Source organism: Bos indicus, chromosome 6 (assembly GCF_029378745.1).
Source record: "Bos indicus isolate NIAB-ARS_2022 breed Sahiwal x Tharparkar chromosome 6, NIAB-ARS_B.indTharparkar_mat_pri_1.0, whole genome shotgun sequence".
NCBI lineage: Eukaryota > Metazoa > Chordata > Mammalia > Artiodactyla > Bovidae > Bos > Bos indicus.
This window is the reverse complement of record NC_091765.1, coordinates 31,121,437-31,145,312: the sequence shown is the minus strand read 5'-3', so window position 1 is coordinate 31,145,312 and position 23,876 is coordinate 31,121,437. Positions and strand designations below refer to the sequence as shown.

The window sequence follows — 23,876 nt, the reverse complement described above, 5'->3', positions numbered from 1 at the left end:
GCAAAAACAAGACCAGGAGCTGACTGTGGCTAAGATCATGAGCTCCTTATTGCCAAATTCAGACTTAAATTGAAGAAAGTAGGGAAAACCACTAGACCACTTAGGTATGACCTAAATCAAATCTCTTATGATTATACAGTGGAAGTGAGAAATAGATGTAAGGGCCTTGATCTGATAGATAGAGTGCCTGATGAACTATGGAATGAGGTTCGTGACATTGTACAGGAGACAGGGATCAAGACCATCCCCATGGAAAAGAAATGCAAAAAAGCAAAATGGCTGTCTGGGGAGGCCTTACAAATAGCTGTGAAAAGAAGAGAAGTGAAAAGCAAAGGAGAAAAGGAAAGATATACGCATTTGAATGCAGAGTTCCAAAGAATAGCAAGGAGAGATAAGGAAGCCGCCTTCAGCGATCAATGCAAAGAAATAGAGGAAAACAATAGAATGGGAAGGACTAGAGATCTCTTCAAGAAAATTAGAGATGCCAAGGGAACATTTCATTCAAAGATGGGCTCGATAAAGGACAGAAATGGTATGGACCTGACAGAAGCAGAATATATTAAGAAGAGGTGGCAAGAATACATAGAAGAACTATACAAAAAAGATCTTCACGACCAAAATAATAATGATGGTGTGATCACTGACCTAGAGCCAGACATCCTGGAATGTGAAGTCAAGTGGGTTTAGAAAGCATTACTACGAACAAGCTAGTGGAGGTGATGGAATTCCAGTTGAGCTATTTCAAATCCTGAAAGATGATGCTGTGAAAGTGCGGCACTCAATATGCCAGCAAATGTGGAAAACTCAGCAGTGGCCACAGGACTGGAAAAGGTCAGTTTTCATTCCAATCCCAAAGAAAGGCAATGCCAAAGAATGCTCAAACTACGACACAATTGCACTCATCTCACACGCTAGTAAAGTAATGCTCAAAATTCTCCAAGCCAGGCTTCAGCAATATGTGAACTGTGAACTTCCTGATGTTCAAGCTGGTTTTAGAAAAGGCAGAGGAAACAGAGATCAAATTGCCAACATCCGCTGGATCATGGAAAAAGCAAGAGAGTTCCAGAAAAACATCTATTTCTGCTTTATTGACTATGCCAAAACCTTTGACTGTGTGGATCACAGTAAACTGTGGAAAATTCTGAAAGAGATGGGGATACTAGAGCACCTGACCTGCCTCTTGAGAAACCTACATGCAGGTCAGGAAGCAACAGTTAGAACTGGACATGGAACAACAGACTGGTTCCAAGAAGAAAAGGAGTACGTCAAGGCTGTATATTGTCACCCTGCTTATTTAACTTATATGCAGAGTACATCATGGGAGAAGGCAATGGCACCCCACTCCAGTACTTTTGCCTAGAAAATCCCGTGGATGGAGGAGCCAGGTGGGCTGCAGTCCATGGGGTCGCTAGAGTCGGACAAGACTGAGCAACTTCACTTTCACGCATTGGAGAAGGAAATGGCAACCCACTCATGTTCTTGCCTGGAGAGTCCCAGGGACAGGGAAGCCTTGTGGGCTGCCACCTCTGGGGTTGCGCAGAGTCGGATACCACTGAAGCAACTTAGCAGCAGCAGCAGAGTACATCATGAGAAACGCTGGGCTAGAAGAAGCAAAAGCTGGCATCAAGATTGCCAGGAGAAATATCAATAACCTCAGATATGCAGATGACACCACCCTTGTGGCAGAAAGTGAAGAGGAACTAAAAAGCCTCTTGATGAAAGTGAAAGTGGAGAGTGAAAAAGTTGGCTTAAAGGTCAACATTCAGAAAACGAAGATCATGGAATCCGGTCCCATCACTTCATGGGAAATAGATGGGGAAACAGTGGAAACAGTGTCAGACTTTACGTTTTGGGGCTCCAAAATCACTGCAGATGGTGACTGCAGCCATGAAATTAAAAGATGCTTACTCCTTGGAAGGAAAGTTATGACCAACCTAGATAGCATATTCAAAAGCAGAGACATTACTTTACCAACTCTAGTCAAGGCTATGGTTTTTCCAGTGGTCATGTATGGATGTGAGAGTTGGACTGTGAAGAAGGCTGAGCGCCGAAGAATTGATGCTTTTGAACTGTGGTGTTGGAGAAGACTCTTGAGAGTCCCTTGGACTGCAAGGAGATCCAACCAGTCCATTCTGAAGGAGGTCAGCCCTGGGATTTCTTTGGAAGGAATGATGCTGAAGCTGAAACTCCAGTACTTTGGCCACCTCATGCGAAGAGTTGACTCATTAGAAAAGACTCTGATGCTGGGAGGGATTGGGGGCAGGAGGAGAAGGGGACGACCGAGGATGAGATGGCTGGATGGCATCATCAACTCGATGGACGTGAGTCTGAGTCAACTCCGGGAGTTGGTGATGGACAGGAAGCCTGGCGTGCTGCGATTCATGGGGTTATGAAGAGTCTGGCAGGACTGAGCGACTGAACTGAACTGAATGGAGAATTTCATTTGGGCTTATTCCCTTGAACCTTGGAATCTTCTTTCATATGCTAATGATGTAGGTTCCCATTGCCTTTGATAATGGGAAAATACCATCTTCTGTTCCTAAAACAGGATTTTTAAGTTATTTTTACATGAAAGGACAGGCTGTTTTCCCTTACGTTCCTTTAGCATTTTGTTGATTCCTCTCAGGTGGCACAGATTATGATTCATAACATAGCTATTTATGTACATGGCTATTTAGCTCCTATAATTAGTTTCTTTAGGGCAAGTGGAACTGTAACTTGCCTTTTTTTTTTTTCTTTAATATCCATAACCTCCTGGTACAGTGCCTTAAATACAGCAGGCCTGCAACAAAGTCAGAATAGAGTAGTAGCCAGTGTCTTTTATAATTGTTTCTAGTTGTCACATTGTTTCCCGCATTTCTATCGTTTTCTTTTTTGCTTCCTTCCTGTCTCCTTTGTGCTGTTGCTTAAAAGTGCTTCTTTGCTTTGGTCAAAAAATGTCATTACATCAGGAATATCTCTTTGGCCATTGGCTATTAGCTATTTTTCCGGTTGTTCTGAAAATAGTCAAACAAATCTAAGCACTTCAGCACTATTATAATTCCAGATTATTGATACTAGAAAGTTGATATTTTATGTAAAGCTCTTACTGTATCCCTTTATTCTTCAAAGTATGACCTGTGAATTTTTGGGTTCCCTTGGACCCAAAAGGGTTAAAACTATTTCATAATAATATTAAGACATTGCCTGCCTTTTTCACTATACTGGTATTTGCACCAATGATGCAAAAGCAGTGATAGGTAAAACTGCTGGTACCCTCGCGTGAATTGAGGCCAAGATTCCAGGCTGTTCTAAATTGTCATTGTATCCTTAAAATTTTTAAATGTCAGTTTCACTTAAGAATGTTCTTGATGAAGCAGTAAAAATAGTTTTTAATAAATCAACCTTTATTAGTAGGCACCATTTTAATATTTTTTGAAACAAAATGTGAACTCCCCTTCGCTGCATGCTGGAGTGCAGTGGTTGTCTGAGGAGAAAGCATTTGAGCAGTTGCTTTGAGTTTGAGCTGAGCTTGTCATTATTTCACAGAGCACCATTTTTATTTAAAAGAATGACTGACAAACCACACTATGTAGACAGGTATTTAACAGACATTTTTTTCAAAAAAATGATCTGATATCAAGGAAAACAACTGACAGTATTTATGCAAATGATAAAATTCTAGTTTCAAAGAAAACTTTTGAATTTTGGAAAACCTATCTACAAATGTGATTTTGACAGTCTCCAGATATTTAGAAACCAGTGGTGAGATGAATGAATGTCATTTTTGTAAAAAAATATGACATGTCAACATTGGGAAGATATGCATTATTCAGTGAGTGAACCAATATTTTCCAAAAGATAGTGCACACAATGCTTTAAAAAGATAATGCATGGGTTAAGGGGCTATTAAAGTGCAAGATTGACTGGAACGCTTTAATGTAACAGAATGAAAAGTTCGTTCACATCATTTCAGACTCCACATTGCAACAACCTTTAGAAAAACTACCATCTGTCAAATTTGGGTTCATTGTCAAAAAATACCCACAGTAAAGTAAAACTTTTTTATTTTTAAAAAATATTCCTTCCTTAACTATGTAACTGTGGTGAGGCATGATTTCCTTTGTAAACCAAACAAAAACAATACACTTCAACAGATAATTGCACAAACAGATATGAGAATCTAGCTGTCTTTCTATTAAACCAGGAATCTTCACAGATTTAAAACAGTGCTACTTGTCTCACTGAATTTGAGGGATGGGGGAGGAAGGAATATAGTTTTCTTATTAATTTTTTTTCTTTTTAAGCATTCCTTCCTTCCTCTTGTTTGCTTTGTGGTTGTGCTGGGCCTTCGTTGCTGCGCTCAGGCTGTCTCTAGTTGCTGCATGCCGCGCTCGTTGCAGTGGCTTCTCTTGTTGTGGCACACAGGCTTAGTGGCCCTGCAGCGTGTGCAGTCCACCTGGACCAGGGATTGAACTGATGTCCCCAGCATTGTCAGGAGGATTTTTAAGCACTGGACCTCCAGGGAAGTCCTAAATAAATTCTTAAACATTTTCTTAGTTACTATTTTCTGATGAGGTAAATATTATAGGTATAACCAGCATAAGCAAAGACTCTTGTGGAGCCCTCATTTTTTTTAAAAGTGAGAAGTTTAAAAGAGGTCCTTAGTTTGAGAAATGCTTTTGTTTTATAATCTTCCCTCATTCCTCCATATTATCAAACCATTTCCTCTGCTGTTAGTCACTTGCCAATCAGGCTTTGGGGGTGCCACTTGGTTCAGGGTAGTATACATGTTTAATGTGTATATGTATATATATATATATTTTTTTTTTCCACAACAGTAAAAGATGTTTATCACTTTTCACAACCAATAGCCAGACAAAAAATAAAAGAATTACAGTTGCAAGCCATAATGGAAACATGATTAACCTAACAGTATGAAATAATTATGTACAATTTGAGGGGTTAAGTAGAGTGATGCGATAGGTGGAAGTGCATACATGCACATCTTTTCATTCATTCAGCCAGTCTGTCTTTTGGTTGGTGCATTTAATGCATTTACGTTTAAGGTAATTATCCATATGTATGGCAAATTAAGTCCCTGGGTTAGGAAGATCCCCTGTAGGAGGGCATGGCAACCCACTCCAGTATTCTTGCCTGGAGAATCCCATGGAGAGAGGAGCCTGGTAAGCTTCAGTCAAAAAGGTCAGAAAGAGTTGGACAAGACTGAAGCAACTGAGCGCATGCACACGCACACATACACACGCATACAATCCTATTACCATTTTCTTAATTGTTTTGGGTTTATTTTGTGTAGATTTTTTTCCTTCTCGTGCATACTGCTTAGAGACATTCCTATAGCATTTGTTGTAAAGCTAGTTTGGTGGTGCTGAATTCTCTTAACTTTTGCTTGTTTGGAAAGCTTTTGATTTTTCCACTGAATCTGAACAAGTGTCCTGCTGGGTAGAGTATTCTTGGTTGTAGTTTCTTCCCTTTTATCGCTTTAAATATGTCGTGCCATTCCCTTCTGGCTTGTAGAGTTGCTGTTGAAATCAGCTAATATAGCCTGATGAGAGTTCCCTTGTATGTTGTCATTTTTCCCCTTGTTGCTTTTAATATTTTATCTTGCTCTTTAATTTTTGTCATTTTGATTACTGTGTGTCTCGGTCTGTTCCTCCTTGGGTTTATCCTGCTTGGGATTCTCTGTGCTTCCTAGACTTGGTTGACTATTTCCTTTACCATCTTAGGGAAGTTTTCAGCTATTATCTTTTCAAATATTTCCTTAGGTCCTTTCTCCCTCTCTTCTCTTTCTGGACACCCTGGAGAAGGCAATGGCACCCCACTCGAGTACTCTTGCCTGGAAAATCCTATGGATGGAGGAACCTGAAAGGCTTGCAGTCCATGGGGTCGCTGAGGGTCAGACACAATTGAGCGGCTTCACCTTCACTTTTCACTTTCATGCATTGAAGAAGGAAATGGCAGCCCACTCCAGCGTTCTTGCCTGGAGAATCCCAGGGACAGGGGAGCCTGGTGGGCTGCTGTCTGTGGGGTCGTACAGAGTCAGATACGACTGAAGTGACTTAGAAGCAGCAGCAGCAGAGGTCTCTTAGGCTGTCTTCATTCTTTTTCATTCTTTTTTTCTATATTCTGTTCTGCAACAGTGACTTCCACCATTCTGTCTTCCAGGTCACTTACCCATTCTTCTGCCTCAGTTATTTTGCTATTGCTTCCTTCTAGTGTATTGTTCATCTTTATTCTTTAGTTCTTCTGGGTCTTTGGTAAATATTTCTTGCATCTTCTCCATTCTTTTTCTGAGATCCTGGATCATCTTCACTATCATTATTCTGAATTCTTTTTCTGGAAAGTTGGCCTGTCCCCATTTCATTTAGTTGTTTTTCAGGGGGTTTTATCTAGTCCTTTCATCTGGGATATAACCCTCTGCTTTTTCATTCAGGTTAACTTTCTATGATGTGGTTTTTGTTCTAGTGCTCCAGGATTGTGGTTCTTCTTGCTTCTGTTTGCCTTCTGGTGCATGAGGCTGAGGCTTGTGTAAGATTCCTGATGGGAGGGACTGGGCATGGGAAAAACTGGGACTTACTGTGGTGGGCAGTAAAACTTTAATCCCATTATCTGCTGATGTGTGGGGTTGTGCTTCCTCCCTGTTAGTTATTTAGCCTGAGACGACTCAGCCCTGGGGTCTGTGGGCTTTATGGTAGGGTTAATGGCAACCTTCTAGAGGGCTTATCCTAAGGGGCACCTTCCAGGACTGCTACTGCCAGTGCCTTTGTCCCTGCGGCCATCCGTTGCCAACCCATGCTTCCACAGGAGACCTTCCAACAGTAGCAGGTAGGTCTAGTTCAGTCTCCTGTGGAATCACTGCTCCTTGTGCCTGAATCTTGATACTCTCAAGATTTTGTTTGTGCCCTCCAAGAGCGAAGTCTGTTACCCCCAGTCCTGTGGAAGTCCTATAATCAAATCCTGCTGGCCTTCAAAGTCAGAATTCCTGGGGATTCCCAGTCCCTTTACCAGATCCCCAGGTTGGGAAGCCTGACATGGGACTCAGAACCCTCACAATAGTGGGAGAACTTCTTTGGTATTATTGTCCTCCAGATTGTGGGTTACTCACCTGGTGAATATGGGATTTGATTTTATTGTGCTTGCGCCCCCTCCTTCTATCTCCTTGCAGCTTCTTTGTCTTTGGTCTGGGGTATCTTTTTTTGGTGGGCTCCAGCATCCTCCTTTTAATAGTTGTTCAACAACCAGTTGCAATCTTGGTGCTCTTGCAGGAGGAGATGAACATGTGTCATTCTACTCTACTCTCTTGAACCAATCTAATGTATATTTTTTGATGGTGAACGTTGCATATCCAGTAAAAGCTCTTAGTAATTCAGTACCTATAAGAGAGTAAAGTGAAAGTCACTTAGTCATGTCTGACTCTTTGCAACCCCTGGAGTATATAGTTAATGGAATTCTCCAGGCCAGAATACTGGAGTGGGTAGCCTTTGCCTTCTCTAAGGGATCTTCCCAACCCAGGTATCAAACCCAGGTCTCCCGCATTGCAGGTGGATTCTTTACCAGCTGAGCCACAAGGGAAACCCATAAGAAAGCCCAGCTTTTTTTCCTACCTTATTAATGAAGCATATTGAATGTGAATTTTAAAATTATGTCCTCACCATCTATTTTGTATTATAATCTGTATATAATAAGTAGGGTTTCCCTGGTAGCTCAGCTGGTAAAGAATCTGCATGCAATCCAGGAGGCCCTGGTTTGATTTCTGGGTTGGGAAGTTCCCCTGGAAAAGGGATAGGCTACCCACTCCAGTATTCTTGGGCTTCCCTGGTGGCTCAGATGGGAAAGAATCTGCCTGCAGTGTGAGAGGCCTGGATTCGATTCCTGGATTGGGAAGATCAGAGGAGAAGATTAAAGAAAAGATGAATATATAATCAGTTCAAGAAACTCTAGTGCTCCTACTGCTCACTAATAGAATTTTTACCACCTGCCACCCCCGCTGCCCCTAAACAAACAGTAAGACTAGTTTGAAAAGCTTGTTCTTCACTTTGAATAAGGAAGCTTTTTAAAGAAAAGAGGACAATCCAAATCATTTTGTCATAGCCCTTTTCAAAAAGCTGGACAGTGTTGAACTGTTAAAATTATATGCATTCAGTTCAGTCGCTCATTGTATCCGACTTTTTGTGACCCCGTGAGCCACAGCACACCAGGCCTCCTTGTCCATCACCAAGAGTTTGCTCAAACTCACGTCCATTGAGTCGGTGATGCCATCTAACCACCTAATCCTCTTTCATCCCCTTCTCCTCCCACCGTCAATCTTTCCCAGCATCAGGATCTTTTCAAATGAGTCAGCTCTTCGTATCAGGTGGCCAAAATACTGAAGTTTCAGCTTCAACATCAGTCCTTCCAATGAACACTCAGGACTGATCTCCTTTAGTATGGACTGGTTGATCTCCTTGCAGCCCAAGGGACTCTCAAGAGTCTTCTCCAACACCACAGTTCAAAAGCATCAATTCTTCGGCCCTCAGCTTTCTTTATAGTACAACTCTCATATCTGTACATGACTACTGGAAAAACCATAGCCTTGACTAGATGGACCTTTGTTGACAAAGTAATGTCTCTGCTTCTTAATATGCTGTCTAGGTTGATCATAACTTTCCTTCCAGTGAGTAAGTCTTTTAATTTCATGGCTGCAATCACCATCTGCTGTGATTTTGGAGCCCTAAAAAATAAAAGCCACTGTTTCTACTGATTCCCATCTATTTGCCATGAAGTGATGGGACTGGATGCCATTATCTTAGTTTTCTGAATGTTGAGCTTTAAGCATTAAGTTTAGGTTAAATTTATGATGCAATGAAGATCTACATTTTTAGTTTTGTTTGTGGTTTGTGATATAGCAGGACCACTGTGTAAAAGCAGAGTCCATAGTACCTTTAATACTTAGTTGATAAGAATTAGACTATCATTTTATTATTTTACATAATTATCAGAATTTGTGTCTTCATACAAATGGCAGTAAACATAGCTGAAAAAAAAATTTTTTTTTCAAAGTGATTTTTCACCCCATACATTCAACATTTATAAAATTGTTCTGTTTGAACAGTTTTGTGATTTGCTTTTCGGTAATGTTGCTAGGGATTTGATTTAGGTCATACCTGAATGGTCTAGTGGTTTTCCCTACTTTCTTCAATTTAAGTCTGAATTTGGCAATAAGGAGTTCATGATCTGAGCCAGTCAGCTCTTGGTCTTGTTTTTGTTGACTGTATAGAGCTTCTCCATCTTTGGCTGCAAAGAATATAATCAGTCTGATTTTGGTGTTGACCATCTGGTGATGTCCATGTGTACAGTCTTCTCTTGTGTTGTTGGAAGAGGGTGTTTGCTATGACCAGTGCATTTTCTTGGCAAAACTTTATTAGTCTTTGCCCTGCTTCATTCCGTATTCCAAGGCCAAATTTGCCTGTCACTTCAGGTGTTTCTTGACTTCCTGCTTTTGCATTCCAGTCCCCTATAATGAAAAGGACATCTTTTGGGGGTGTTAGTATTAAAAGGTCTTGTAGGTCTTCATAGAACCGTTCAACTTCAGCTTTTTCAGCGTTACTGGTTGGGACATAGACTTGGATTACTGTGATATTGAATGGTTTGCTTTGGAAACGAACAGAGATCATTCTGTCGTTTTTGAGATTGCGTCCAAGTACTGCATTTTGGACCCTTTTGTCAACCATGATTGCTACTCCATTTCTTCTGAGGGATTCCTGCCCACGGAAGTAGATATAATGGTCATCTGAGTTAAATACACCCATTCTAGTCCATTTTAGTTTGCTAATTCCTAGAATGTTGATGATCATTCTTGCCATCTCTTGTTTGACCACTTCCAATTTGCCTTGATTCATGGACCTGACATTCCAGGTTCCTATGCAACATTGCTCTTTACAGCATCGGACCTTGCTTCTATCACCAGTCACATCCACAACTGGGTATTGTTTTTGCTTTGGCTCCATCCCTTCATTCTTTCTGGAGTTATTTCTCCACTGATCTCCAGTAGCATATTGGGCACCTAGTGACCTGGGGAGTTCCTCTTTCAGTATCCTATCATTTTGCCTTTTCATACTGTTCATGGGGTTCTCAAGGCAAGAATACTGAAGTGATTTGCCACTCCCTTTTCCGGTGGACCACATTGTGTCAGACCTCTCCACAGTCACATTAAACTGTGGAAAATTCTGAAAGAGATGGGAATACCAGACCACCTGACCTGACTCTTGAGAAACCTATATGCAGGTCAGGAAGCAACAGTTAGAACTGGACATGAAACAACAGACTGGTTCCAAATCATTAAAGGAGTACATCAAGGCTGTATATTATCACCCTGTTTATTTAACTTATATGCAGAGTACATCATGAGAAACGCTGGGCTGGAAGAAACACAAGCTGGAATCAAGATTGCCAGGAGAAATATCAATAACCTCAGATATGCAGATGACACCACCCTTATGGCAGAAAGTGAAGAGGAACTAAAAAGCCTCTTGATGAAAGTGAAAGAGGAGAGTGAAAAAGTTGGCTTAAAGCTCAACATTCAGAAAACGAAGATCATGGCATCTGGTCTCATCACTTCATGGGAACTAGATGGGGAAACAGTGGAAACCATGTCAGACTTTATTTTTTGGGGCTCGAAAATCACTGCACATGGTGACTACAGCCATGAAATTAAAAGACCCTTACTCCTTGGAAGAAAAGTTATGATCAACCTAGATAGCATATTGAAAAGCAGAGACATTACTTTGCCAACAAAGGTCCATCTAGTAAAGACTCTGGGTTTTCCACTGGTCATGTATAGATGTGAGTTGAACTGTGAAGAAAGCTGAGTGCCTTGAAGAATTGATGCTTTTGAACTGTGGTGTTGGAGAAGGCTCTTCAGAGTCCCTTGGACTGCAGGGAGATCCAACCAGTCCATTCTGAAGGAGATCAGCCCTGGGATTTCTTTGGAAGGAATGATGCTAAAGCTGAAACTCCAGTACTTTGGCCACCTCATGTGAAGAGTTGACTCATTGGAAAAGACTCTGATGCTGGGAGGGGTTGGGGGCAGGAGGAGAAGGGGACGACAGAGGATGAGATGGCTGGATGGCATCACTGACTCGATGGACGTAAGTCTGAGTGAACTCCGGGAGTTGGTGATGGACAGGGAGGCCTGGTGTGCTGCAATTCATGGGGTCGCAAAGAGTCGGACACGACTGACCAACTGAACTGAATGTTGCTGGGACTTCATTGCAGGAAGAAAAATGTTTTTTGTGTCCTCTAAGAGATTGGTTATGTAAGCCTTGGTTAATGTTATTTACAAATATGACTCAGGAGCCTTATGATAGTGATTGGTATCATTTTATGACAGTTAATTGCAGGAAGGTCAAGAATTTTAGCTTACCAGGATTTAGACTCTGGGTTTTGGATTTTAGGTCTGATACTTTCCCTTTTATGACTTTGGACAAGTTGCTTCCTCTGCATCTAGTTTATCTATAAAATGATGATATAATGTCCCCTTGGGGTTATTGTAAGTATTGAAAATGTGTTTCACTTCTGGAATTGATACTGAATAGTGGCTAATGGTAGCTATTGTTTTTTAAATTGGTACTTTTGAATTAAAATTCATGTGATCATTCCTTTTTAAAATGTATCACTAATTGGCCCTCATATCTATGGATTCTCATCTACAGATCAGGTACAATGGAAATATTCAGAAAGAAAAGTTCCAGGAAGTTCTAAATAGCAAAACAAATCTGCCACATACACACTGCAACTATTTGTGTAACTTTCACATGTGTATCTACAACTCTTTACATAGAATTTACACGAATCAGGTATTAAAAGTAATACAGCTGTGTGCATATGTTATATGAAATTACAGGACCATTTTATTTAAGGGACTTGAACGTTCCCCCATTTTGGGAGTGGGCAGTAAAGTCCTGGAACCAGTCTCCCTAAACCTCCCAGATACTGCAGGACAACTGTATTCACTAAACCAAGACACTTTAATATGAATTCCTTAAATCAGGAATTCCTCCTCCTGTATATAAGGGAGAATAATTTTGAACCTCAGCCCTTGGAGAGAGGAGACCACAATAGAATATTTTACTCACCTGCTTTGGATAAACAAATGATGCTGACTTTATTAGTGCTGCTGCTGCTGCTGCTAAGTCGCTTCAGTTGTGTCCGACTCTGTGCGACCCCATGGATGGCAGGCCGCCAGACTCCCCCGTCCCTGGGATTCTGCAGGCACGAACATTGGAGCGGGTTGCCATTGCCTTCTCCAGCCTTTATTAGTGAGGGCTGCCATAACAAAATAACACAGACTGAGTGCCATAAAGAGCAGACTGATTTTCTCCCATATCTAGAGGCTAGAAGTCTAAGATCCAGGTGTCGGTAGGGTTGGTGTCTTGTGAAGGCCTTTCTCTTCAGCCTCCTCCCTGTGTGCCCACGCTGCCTTTCCCCCATGCACATGTATCCTTGGTTCCTCTCTCTCATAGGTTACTAACCTAACTGACTCATTTGAAGTTGGTCACTTCTATGAAGGACCTGTCTCCAAATATGTTACATCTTGAGGTCATGGAGGTTGGAACTTTAGCATAGGAATTTTGGAGGGGACATAATTTGGCCTGTAACACCAATATTTGCATAAGAGCTAATGTATGTTGGATATTGACAGTGTGCCAATTTTCCAAATTAAATTTTATGTGCACATTAACCCTGTGATTATTAGCATCTCTTTTTTATAGAGGACACTGAGACTTAGATTAAGTAACTTGGCTGAGAGATGGGATTGAAATTCAAGTCTTTTGGGCTCTAGTGTCCATGTTGTCTTAGGTACGAACTGAGTACTAGGAAACAAAAGCACAGAGATAAGAGGGTTGAAATATACAAACCGCTGTTTTGCAGTGTCCACTAAGGTCTTGCTAGTAAGTAACCTCTGAAGTGGAAAATCATTTAATGCCAGCCCTGGTTGACTATTAATTTTTTCTTTAAAAATTAGGAGGAGTTTTGGTTTAAGATGGAAACGTGAATGAAGCTAAAGAATTTTGGCACATGATTGTGCTAAGACAGATTTGCACAAACAAAATTTGTCTTATTTTCAGGTTGCTCAAAATGCCTTTCTGCTTTTTGTCTTTTGCAGAAGATTCTAGTGTTCCAGAAACTCCAGAAAATGACAGAAAAGCAAGTATATCGTATTTCAAGAATCAAAGAGGGATTCAATACATTGATTTGTCTTCTGATAGTGAAGATGTTGTTTCCCCAAATTGCTCCAGTACAGTTCAAGAGAAAAAATTCAACAAAGACACGGTGATTATAGTGTAAGCAACTTAATAGGTTCATTATATTTGCATGTATAACACCCCCCCCTTTTTTTTTAGAAAAAGTTAACTTATGTTGAAAATTTTTGATGATTTCCACCCCACTTTTTTCCTTTTCCTGACTGCATCATGGTCATTTTTTCCTAACATAGAGCTGTAAACACATAAGTGTGTGTGTATGTACATGTTTATGTGTATGTGTGTGAGATTGATTCTGGACTGATTTTCTCTATTATTATTTTTTTGACCTCACAAGTTGGCTTGCGGGTTCTTAGTTTCTGAACCAGGGATTGAGCCCAGGACACAGCAGTAAAAGCACTGAATCCTAACTAATGGACCACCAGGAAATCCCTCGGTTCTGATTTTCAGAAAAAAAGTTCAGTTAGAGTAAATATTTAATCTTTTCATTCTCCATAGATAGGGAATTTATTTTAACAAGTACCTTCGATCATTTGTAACTACTTCCTGATTTGTTCTTGAGTCCGATTGACATTTTTGGACATTTTGGGGACACATTCAGTGAGCTAGTACAGAGCTTGTATGATAGATAGAAATGTAGTAAGTAAATAAAAAATGCAATATGCCAAATAATAAATCTGATGGGCAAAGGGAGGGGGGAGAGGGGATACAGGATTTGGGGCCAGGGTTAAGGGCCAAGGGTAAAGTACATGGTTGGAAAAGACTTTATTAAGATGTTGCTTGAGCAGAGATGTGAATGAGCTGGGAGGGGCATTAGGAATATCCTGCTTAGTGACCTTTAGTGGTGTTATGCCTGTTTAGGGAAAAGGAGTGGGTCCCATCATCATGGTCCCATCATCAACAGTGACAGACTTTATTTTGGGGGGCTCCAAAATCACTGCATATGGTGCCTGCAGCCATGAAATTAAAAGACACTTGCTTCTTGGAAGAAAAGCTATGACCAACCTAGACAGCATATTAAAAAACAGAGACATTGCTTCCCCAACAAAGGTCCATCTAGTCAAAGCTATGGTTTTTCCAGTAGTCATGTATGGATGTGAGAATTGGACTATAAAGAAAGCTGAGGGCCAAAGAATTGATGCTTCTCAACTGTGGTGTTGGAGAAGACTCTTGAGAGTCCCTTGGGCTGCAAGGAGATCCAACCAGTCCATCCTAAAGGAGATCAGTCTTGGATGTTCATTGGAAGGACTGATGTGGAAGCTGAAACTCCAGTACTTTGGCTACCTGATGTGAAGAACTGACTCATTTGAAAAGACCCTGATGCTGGGAAAGATTGAGGGTGGGAGGAGAAGGGGATGACAGAAGATGGGATGGTTGGATGACTTCACTGACTCAATGATCATGAGTTTGAGTAGACTCCAGGAGTTGGTGATGGACAGGGAGGCCGGCATGCTGCAGACCATAGGGTTGCAAAGAGTTGGACACAACTGAGCGACTGAACTAAACTGACTGACTAGGGCTAATGCTAGAAAGTGAAGGACCTAAGGTCACAAGGTGAGGAGTAGAATAGGGAAAGGACTTTATCTAGTTAATAAGCCCATAGGCTATTTGGCTTTTATTCTGAATGAGAATAAAAGGAGCTAAAGGAGCATACTGAGCAGAGGAGTAAAATGACCTGATTAATATGTTTAAAAGTCTTTAAGGGTATAGGGAAGTGGTAGTAGAATCATGAATACTTTTGTAATAACTAAGGCAAAAAAAAAGGATGGAAGCTTAGACCATTCTCGTACCTATGGATGTGAATGAGAAGTAGTTAGATTCTGGATATACTCTTAAGGTAGAGCAGAGAGGCTTTATTGATGGATTGCAAATGGAATGGCAGAGAAGGGAGTATGGATGACCCTAAGATAATTTGACCTGGGCAACTGGAAGGATGGAGTTAACAGTAACTGGGATAAGGAGTACTCTCTTGAGTGTGATAGAGAACAGCGTTAGAAGGAAAGATTGGCAATTAAGTCTTGGACATGCTGTGTTTGAGAAGACTCTTGGACATCTAAGTGGACGTGTCAGGTAGGCAATTTAGATTTGTAACATTAGGTTCTGGAGAAAGGTCTAGGTTCCACATGTATATTTAGGTGTTGTCAGGATGAAAACTGCAGTGTTAGTTGCTCAGTTATGTCTGACTCTTTGCAACCCAATGAACTATAGCCCGCCAGGCTCCTGTGTCCTTGAAATTCTCCAGGCAAGAATACCAGAGTGAGTTACCATTCCTTTCTCCAGGGGATCTTCCCGACCCAGGGATGGAACCTGGGTCTCCTGCATTGCAGGCCCTTGATATTAAAAGATACACGATTAGATAAAATCACTAAGAGACACGGTAGTATAGCTGGAATACAGACAATGCCTTGATTGAAGGACTTAGGCCAGGGGAACTCTTGATTTTAGGAACGGAGCGACATGAGAAGAAACTGGTAGAAGATTCTAAGAAGGAGCAGTCATTGAGGTAAAACTCAAAAAGTTGTGTGATGAGAGGCTAAGTGAGGAAAGTGATGCAAGAGATCAAGACTGTCCTCTGCTAAGATGAGGACTTTCTCTTAAAATGAATTTCCTCTTGTACATAAGCTTAGGTGAACATGCCTTTGTCTTGAATTTTACTCTGAAATAAAAAATAGTGATGATCCTATGTGGTAGATCCTGAGGAAAATTGATACATTAGCACTCCAAATTTTACTTTTTATTTTGAAAAGAATTTAAATTTACAGAAAAGTTACAAGAAAAACCAGTTTCCACAAGCTTTTTAAAAAGATTCATCCTTTGTTAACATTTTCCCACGTTGCTTGTCACCTTCATATAATAATAGAATTATTGTATTTTTATTTATTTTTTTATGCCTGCACTGGACTTTCTCTAGTTACAGTGAGTGGGGACTACTCCAGTTGTAGTGCTCAGGCTGCTCATTGCATTGATTTCTCTTGTTGCAAAACATGGGCTCTGGGTACTCAGGCTTCAGTGGTTGCAGCTCACAGGCTATAGAGCACGGGCTCAGTAGTTGTGGTGCATGAGCTTAGCTGTCCTACATTACATGGGATCTTCCTGGACCAAGGATCAAACTTGTTTCCCCTTAAAATATAAATTGATGTACTCATTCCTCCACTAAGAATGTCTTGTAATGAAAAAAAATAATTAGCTGAACGAAGCTTTGTGCTTAGTAATGTAGTTGTTTTTCCCTCTGATTTAAGTTCCTTATCTTTTGATGGACAGATTACAAACAGTTTGATTTCAAGGACAGGTGGTTAGTCCATGAATCATATTTTGAGTAGTACTCTATAATAAAATTTTCTCTGGCATCATGCATTGGGTTTAGTTCATCATGTGTCTTTGGTTTAATCTGAAATTATCTCAGCCTTTTTTTGGTTCCCATGATTTTCGTTACTTGTGAAGGTAATAAACCAGGTTTTTTAGGATGTCCCTCACTTTCTACATGGCTTCCCTGTGGCTCAGACAGGAAAGAATCTGCCTGCAATGCGAGAGACCCAGTTGCGATTCCTGGGTCAGGAAGATACCCTGAAGAAGGGAATGGCACCCCACTCCAGTATTCTTGTCATGGACAGAGGAGCCTGGCAGACTACTGTCCATGGGGTTGCAAAGAGTCAAACATGACTGAGTGACTGACACTTTGATTTTTTCAATTTCTACACCCCTAATGCACCCAAGAATTGATGCTTTTGAAGTGGGGTGTTGGAGAAGACTCTTGAGTCCCTTGGACTGCAAGAAGATCAAACCAGTCAATCCTAAAGGAAATGAGTCCTGAATATGCATTGGAAAGACTTATGCTGAAGCTGAAACTCCGGTACTTAGGCCACCTGATGTGAAGAACTGATTCATTGGAAGAGACCCTGATGCTGGGAAAGATCGAAGGCAGGAGGAGAAAGGGATGACACAGGATGAGATGGTTGGATGGCATCACTGACTTGATGAACATCACTTTGAGTAAGCTCCAGGAGTTGTTGATGGACAGGGAAGCCTGGTGTGCTGCAGTCCATGGGGTTACAAAGAGTCAGAAATGACTGAGCAACTAAACTGACTGATACCATAGATTAGTTTATCAATTTTTCAACAATGCATAAGAAAGTTTACCCTTCTCTCCGTAGAGTTTTGTTTATTCTCTTTTGTTCTCTCCTAATTGATGGGCTTAAGTTGAATTCTCAAGCCTGAAATTAGAATTTGCCATTTCTTCAAGTAGCACCTTTTTAAAGGAATGGCATTTGGCAATCTGGGAGTGAAGTGTGTTCTTTCTTTGCTGTTAGGTGAAACGGGATTGTCATTGCCCTTTCAGCAAGAATGGGCTAGGATATGAGAGAGAATGTTGTGGGGTTTTTGTTATTGTTGCTTTTAAAATCGTAAGTTTGTGATAATATGTTTTATTCTGACCTAATACTGTAAGACTCTTCCTTGCCTCTCCTCTGTATTTCCTTCTTTGATAGTGAGAACTCTGCTTCCACCAGTATCATTATATTTGCTAATCTGTTCAGTCACCCAGTATACGTATAATAGTTTCAGAATTGCTGTTGTCATACTGCTTGACTGTAAAGCCCACTAAGAGTTTAAGATTTGTTCATAAGTTTTATGTTGTCTTTAGGTGAAGGTGTATGGTTACAGTACTTAGATTATTTATTGAAAATTTTCTTTGTTATTCACTTCAAGTGTAGTTCAGTATGTTAATTTTTGTTTGTATTCCTTTTAGGGTTTTTTTTCCATTGTCCCTTTTAAAAAAATTTTTTACCTTCAAATATTTAAAATATTGACATGGTTCCAAAAATCAAAACTCTACATAGAATGTGCTTAGAGAATAATTAAAGTAGGAAATGGCAACCCACTCCAATATCCTTGCCTGGAAAATCCCATGGACAGAGGAGCCTGGCAGGCTGCAGTCCGTGGGGTTGCAAAGAGTTGGACATGACTGAGCATCTAAGCACAGAGAAGTAGTAACTTCCTGTCCCTTCTCTACCAGCCTCTTCCTCCTCCCACCTCAGAACTAACCAGTTAGTTTTTTGTCATACTTTGTTTCTCTTTCATGTGTCTTTTTTCTTCTTTGCTACACAGAAGTTAGCACTCTATCTTGTGCTGTCTATGAATAAATAATGTGTATGTATAGATGTATGTGTACATTTATTCTTTGTTTTATTAACTTCAGTTCAGTCTCTCAGTCATGTCCGACTGTGATCCCATGGACTGCAGCACGCCGGGCTTCCCTGTCCACCAACTCCTGGACCTTGCTCAAACTCATGTCCATTGAGTCGGTGATGCCATCCAACCATCTCATCCTCTGTCATACATGATATATATCCTGGAAATCATGTCAGCTCATAAAAATCTTTATTGTTTTTCACAACACTGTTTTCCATAGTTACAATCAGTTACAATCAATGCATGGGCCTTTTTAATTATCAGGGTTTCTTAACCTTGACACTGCTGACACTTTGCGCCAGGTAGTTCTTTGTTCTGAGGGGCTGCTATGTATGTTGTAGAATGTTTAACAGAATCCCTGACCTCTACCAGTTAAATGCCAGTAGCACCTCGCTAGGCAAGACAATCAAAAATGTCTCCAGCCACTGTCACATGTCCTCTAAGGGAAATTGCCTCCCTTTTGAGAACCACAGATAGAGATAATTTTATTTCTTAGGTATGGTCTTGCTCCCTGTCTCCTGTACAGTGTTGCTAACCTCCGTCCATAGTTCATCAGTCATTCTGTCTATCTAGTCCCTTAAATCTATTTCTCACTTCCACTGTATAATCATAAGAGATGTGATTTAGGTTATACCTGAATGATCTAGTGGTTGTCCCTAGTTTATTCAATTTAAGTCTAATTTGGCAATAAGGAGTTCATGATCTGAGCCACAGTCAGCTCCCAGTCTTGCTTTTGCTGACTGTATAAAACTTCTCCATCTTTGGCTGCAAAGGGTATAATCAACCTGATTTCAGTGTTGACCATCTGGTGATGTCCATGTGTAGAGTCTTCTCTTGTGTTGTTGGAAGAAGGTGTTTGCTATGACTAGTACATTCTCGGCAAAACTCTGTTAGCCTTTGACCTGCTCCAAGGCCAGATTTACCTGGTGTTACTCCAGATATTTCTTGACTTCCTACTTTTGCATAATGAAAAGGACATGTTTTTGGGGTGTTAGTTCTAAAAGGTCTCGAAGGTCTTCATAGAACCATTTAACTTTAGCTTCTTCACCATTATTGGTCAGGGCACAGACTTGGATTGCTATGATATTGAATGGTTTACCTTGGAAATGAACAGAGATCATTCTGTTGTTTTTGAGATTGCATCCAAGTACTGCATTGCAGACTCGTTGACTATGATGGCTACTCCATTTCTTCTAAGGGATTCTTGCCCACAGTAGTAGATATAATGGTCATCTGAGTTATTCACCCAACAGTCCATTTTAGTTCGCTGATTCCTAAAATGTCAGTATTCACTTTTGTCATCTCCTGTTTGACCACTTCCAATTTGCTGTGATTCATGAACCTAACATTCCAGGTTCCTATGCAGTATTGCTCTTTACAGCATCGGACCTTGCTTCCATCACCAGTTAGATCCACAACTGGGTGTTCTTTTTGCTTTGGCTCCGTCTCTTCATTCTTTCTGGAGTTATTTCTCCACTGATATCTAGCAGCATGTTGGGCACCTACCAACCTGGGGAGTTCATCTTTTAGTGTCCTATCTTTTTGCCTTTTCCTACTGTTCATGGGGTTCTCAAGGCAAGAATACTGAAGTGGTTTGCCATTCCCTTCTCCTGTGGACCACATTTTATCAGAACTTTCTGCCATGACCCATCCGTCTTGGGTGGCCCTGCGTGGTATGGCTCATGGTTTCATTGAGTTAGACAAGGCTGTGGTCCATGTGATTAGATTGGTTAGTTTTCTGTGATTATGGTTTTCAGTCTGTCTGCCTTCTGGAGAAGGATAAGAGGCTTATGGAAGCTTCCTGAAAATGGGTCTTTTTCTGATGGGTGGGGCCATGTTCAGTAAATCTTTAATGCAATTTTCTGTTCATGGGTGGACCTATGGGATTTAAGGGACTAGATCTGATAGACATAGTGCCTGATGAACTACAGACGGAGGTTCCTGACTTTGTACAGGAGACTGGGTTCAAGACCATCCCCAAGAAAAACAAATGCAAAAAAGTAAAATGGCTGTCTGAGGAGGCCTGTAAAAGAAGAGAAGTGAAAAACAAAGAGGAAAGGAAAGATATACCCATTTGAATGCAGAATTCCAGAGAACAGTAAGGAGGGATAAGAAGGGCTTCCTTGGTGATCAGTGCAAAGAAATATAGGAACAATAGAATGGGAAAGACTAGAGATCTCTTCAAGAAAATTAGAGATACCAAGGGAACATTTCATGCAAAGATGTGCTCAATGAAGGACAGAAATGGTATGGACCTAACAGAACCAGAAGATATTAAGAAGAGGTGGCAACAATACACAAAAGACATGTACAAAAAAGATCTTCACAGCCCAGATAATGACGATGGTGTGATCACTCATCTAGAGCCAGACGTTCTGGAATGTAAAGTCAAGTGGGCCTTAGGAAGCATCACTATGAACAAAGCTAGTGGCGGTGATGGAATTCCAGTTGAGCTATTTCATATCCTAAAAGGTGATGCTGTGAAAGTGCTGCACTCAATATGTCAGCAAATTTGGAAAACTCAGCAGTGGCTCACTGCTACAGGACTGGAAAAGGTCAGTTTTCATTCCAATCCCAAAGAAAGGCAATGCCAAAGAATGCGCAAACTACCACACAGTTGTACTCATCTCACACGCTAGTAAAGAAATGCTCAAAATTCTCCAAGCCAGGCTTCAGAAATACATGAACTATGAAATTCCAGACGTTCAGGCTGGTTTTAGAAAATACAGAGGAACCAGAGGTCAAATTGCCAACATCTGCTGGATCATCGAAAATGCAAGAGAGTTCCAAAAAAAATCTATTTCTGCTTTATTGACTATGTCAAACCTTTTGACTGTGTGAATCATAATAAACTAGAAAATTCTGAAAGAGATGGGAATACCAGACCACCTGACCTGCCTCTTGAGAAATCTGTATGCAGGTCAAGAAGCAACAGTTAAAACTGGATATGAAACAATGGACTGGTTCCAAATTGGGAAAGGAGTACGTCAAGGCTGTATATTGTCACCCTGCTTATTTAAATTATATGCAGAGTACATAATGAGAAATGCTAGGCTGGATGAAGCACAAACTGGAATCAAGATTGCCAGGAGAAATATCAATAACCTCAGATATGCAGATAACACCACCCTTATGGCAGAAAGCAAAAAACTAAAGAGCCTCTTGATAAAAATGAAAGAGGAGAGTGGAAAAGTTGGCTTAAAGCTCAACATTCAGAAAACTAAGATCATGGCATCCAGTCCCATCACTTAATGGCAAATAGATGCAGAAACAGTGGCAGACTTTATTTTGGGGGGCTCCAAAATCACTGCAGATGGTGACTGCAGCCATGAAATTAAAAGATGCTTACTCCTTGGGGAAAAAGTTATGACCAACCTAGACAGCATACTAAAAGGCAGACATTACTTTGCCAACAAAGGTCCATCTAGTCAAGGCTGTGGTTTTTCCAGGAGTCATATGTGGATGTAAGAGTTGGAGTATAAAGAATGATGAGTGCCAAAGAATTGATGCTTTTGAATTGTGATAATGAAGAAGACTCTTTGAGATTCTTTTGCAATTAAAGGAGATCCAACCAGTCTGTCCTAAAGGAAATCAGTCGTAAATATTCTTTGGAAGGACTGATGTTCAAGCTGAAACTTCAATACTTTGGCCACCTGATGCAAAGAGCTGACCTATTTGAAAAGAGCCTGATGCTGGGAAAGATTTAAGGTGGGAGGAGAAGGGGAAGACAAAGCATGAGGTGGCTGGATGGCATCACCGATCAATGGACATGTGTTTATGTAAACTCTGGGAGTTGGTGATGGACAGGGATGCCTGGCGTGCTGCGGTTCTTGGGGTCGCAAAAAGTTGGATACAATTGAGAGACTGAACTGAACTGATAGAGATAGTAGAAACTCTGACAATTGGTGGAAGTATCTCAGGAAACATAATAGATAACAAGGAGCTGAAGGTAGAATCCTAGGTAATCAGTCAGTTCAGTCGCTTAGTCGGATCTTTGCGACCCCATGAACTGCAGCATGCCAGGCCTCCCTGTCCATCAGCAACTGCTGGAGTCTACCCAAACCCAAGTCCATTGAGTCGGTGGTGCCATCCCACCATCTCATCCTCTGTCGTCCCCTTCTTCTCATGCCCTCAATCTTTCCCAGCATCAGAGTCTTTGCTAATGAGTCAGCTCTTCCCATCAGGTGGTCAAAGTGTTGGAGTTTCAGCTTCAACCATTAGTCCTTCCAATGAACACCCAGGACTGATCTCCTTTAGGATGGACTGGTTGGATCTCCTTGTAGTCCAAGGGACTTTCAAGAGTCTTCTCCAACACCACAGTTCAAAAGAAACTATTTTTCGGCCCTCAACTTTCTTTATAGTCCAATTCTCACATCTGTACATGACTACTGGAAAAACCATAGCTTTGACTGGACACACCTTTGTTAGCAAAGTGATGTCTCTGCTTTTTAATATGCTGTCTAGGTTGGTCATAACTTTTTTCCCCAAGGAGTAAGCGTCTTAATTTCATGGCTGCAGTCACCATCTGCAGTGATTTTAGAGCCCGAAAAAATAAAGTCAGATGCTATTTCTGCTGTTTCCCCATCTATTTGCCATGAAGTGATGGGACTGGATGTCATGATCTTAGTTTTCTGAATGTTGAGCTTTAGGCCAACTTTCTCATTCTCCTCATTCACTTCATCAAGAGGCTCTTTAGTTCTTCTTCACTTTCTGCCATAAGGGTGGTGTCATCTGCATATCTGAGGTTACTGACATTTCTTCCTAGGCTCTTGAGTCCACCTTGGAATCCTAGATAATACTGGAGTTCAAAAAGGTAAAAAAAAGGAAGAAAGCCTTCTATACAGATTAAAGACAGGTGACACCACCCTTATGGCAGAAAGTGAAGAGGAACTAAAAAACCTCTTGATGAAAGTGAAAGTGGAGAGTGAAAAAGTTGGCTGAAAGCTCAACATTCAGAAAACGAAGATCATGGCATCCGGTCCCATCACTTCATGGGAAATAGATGGGGAAACAGTGTCAGACTTTATTTTTTGGGGCTCCAAAAAATAGCAGTCATCACTGCAGATGGTGACTGTAGCCATGAAATTAAAAGACGCGTACTCCTTAGAAAGAAAGTTATGACCAACCTAGATAGCATATTCAAAAGCAGAGACATTACTTTGCCAACAAAGGTCCGTCTAGTCAAAGCTATGGTTTTTCCTGTGGTCATGTATGGATGTGAGAGTTGGACTGTGAAGAAGGCTGAGCACCGAAGAATTGATGCTTTTGAACTGTGGTGTTGGAGAAGACTCTTGAAAGTCCCTTGGACTGCAAGGAGATCCAACCAGTCCATTCTAAAGGAGATCAACCCTGGGATTTCTTTGGAAGGAATGATGCTGAAGCTGAAACTCCAGTACTTTGGCCACCTCATGTGAAGAGTTGACTCATTAGAAAAGATTCTGATGCTGG

The 23,876-nt window shown here is 40.9% G+C and overlaps 1 protein-coding gene across 4 annotated transcripts in view; it reads left to right on the top strand.

The window, feature by feature from the left end:
* The window catches only part of SMARCAD1 (SNF2 related chromatin remodeling ATPase with DExD box 1), a 91,208-nt gene that overhangs the window by 12,565 nt on the left and 54,767 nt on the right, over positions 1–23,876 (top strand). For all 4 annotated transcript variants that reach the window (XM_019962450.2, XM_019962449.2, XM_070790871.1 and 1 more), the window contains one exon: positions 13,145–13,322. In XM_019962450.2, the coding sequence (XP_019818009.1) occupies positions 13,145–13,322 (178 nt within the window). The remainder of the gene's footprint in view (positions 1–13,144; positions 13,323–23,876) is intronic.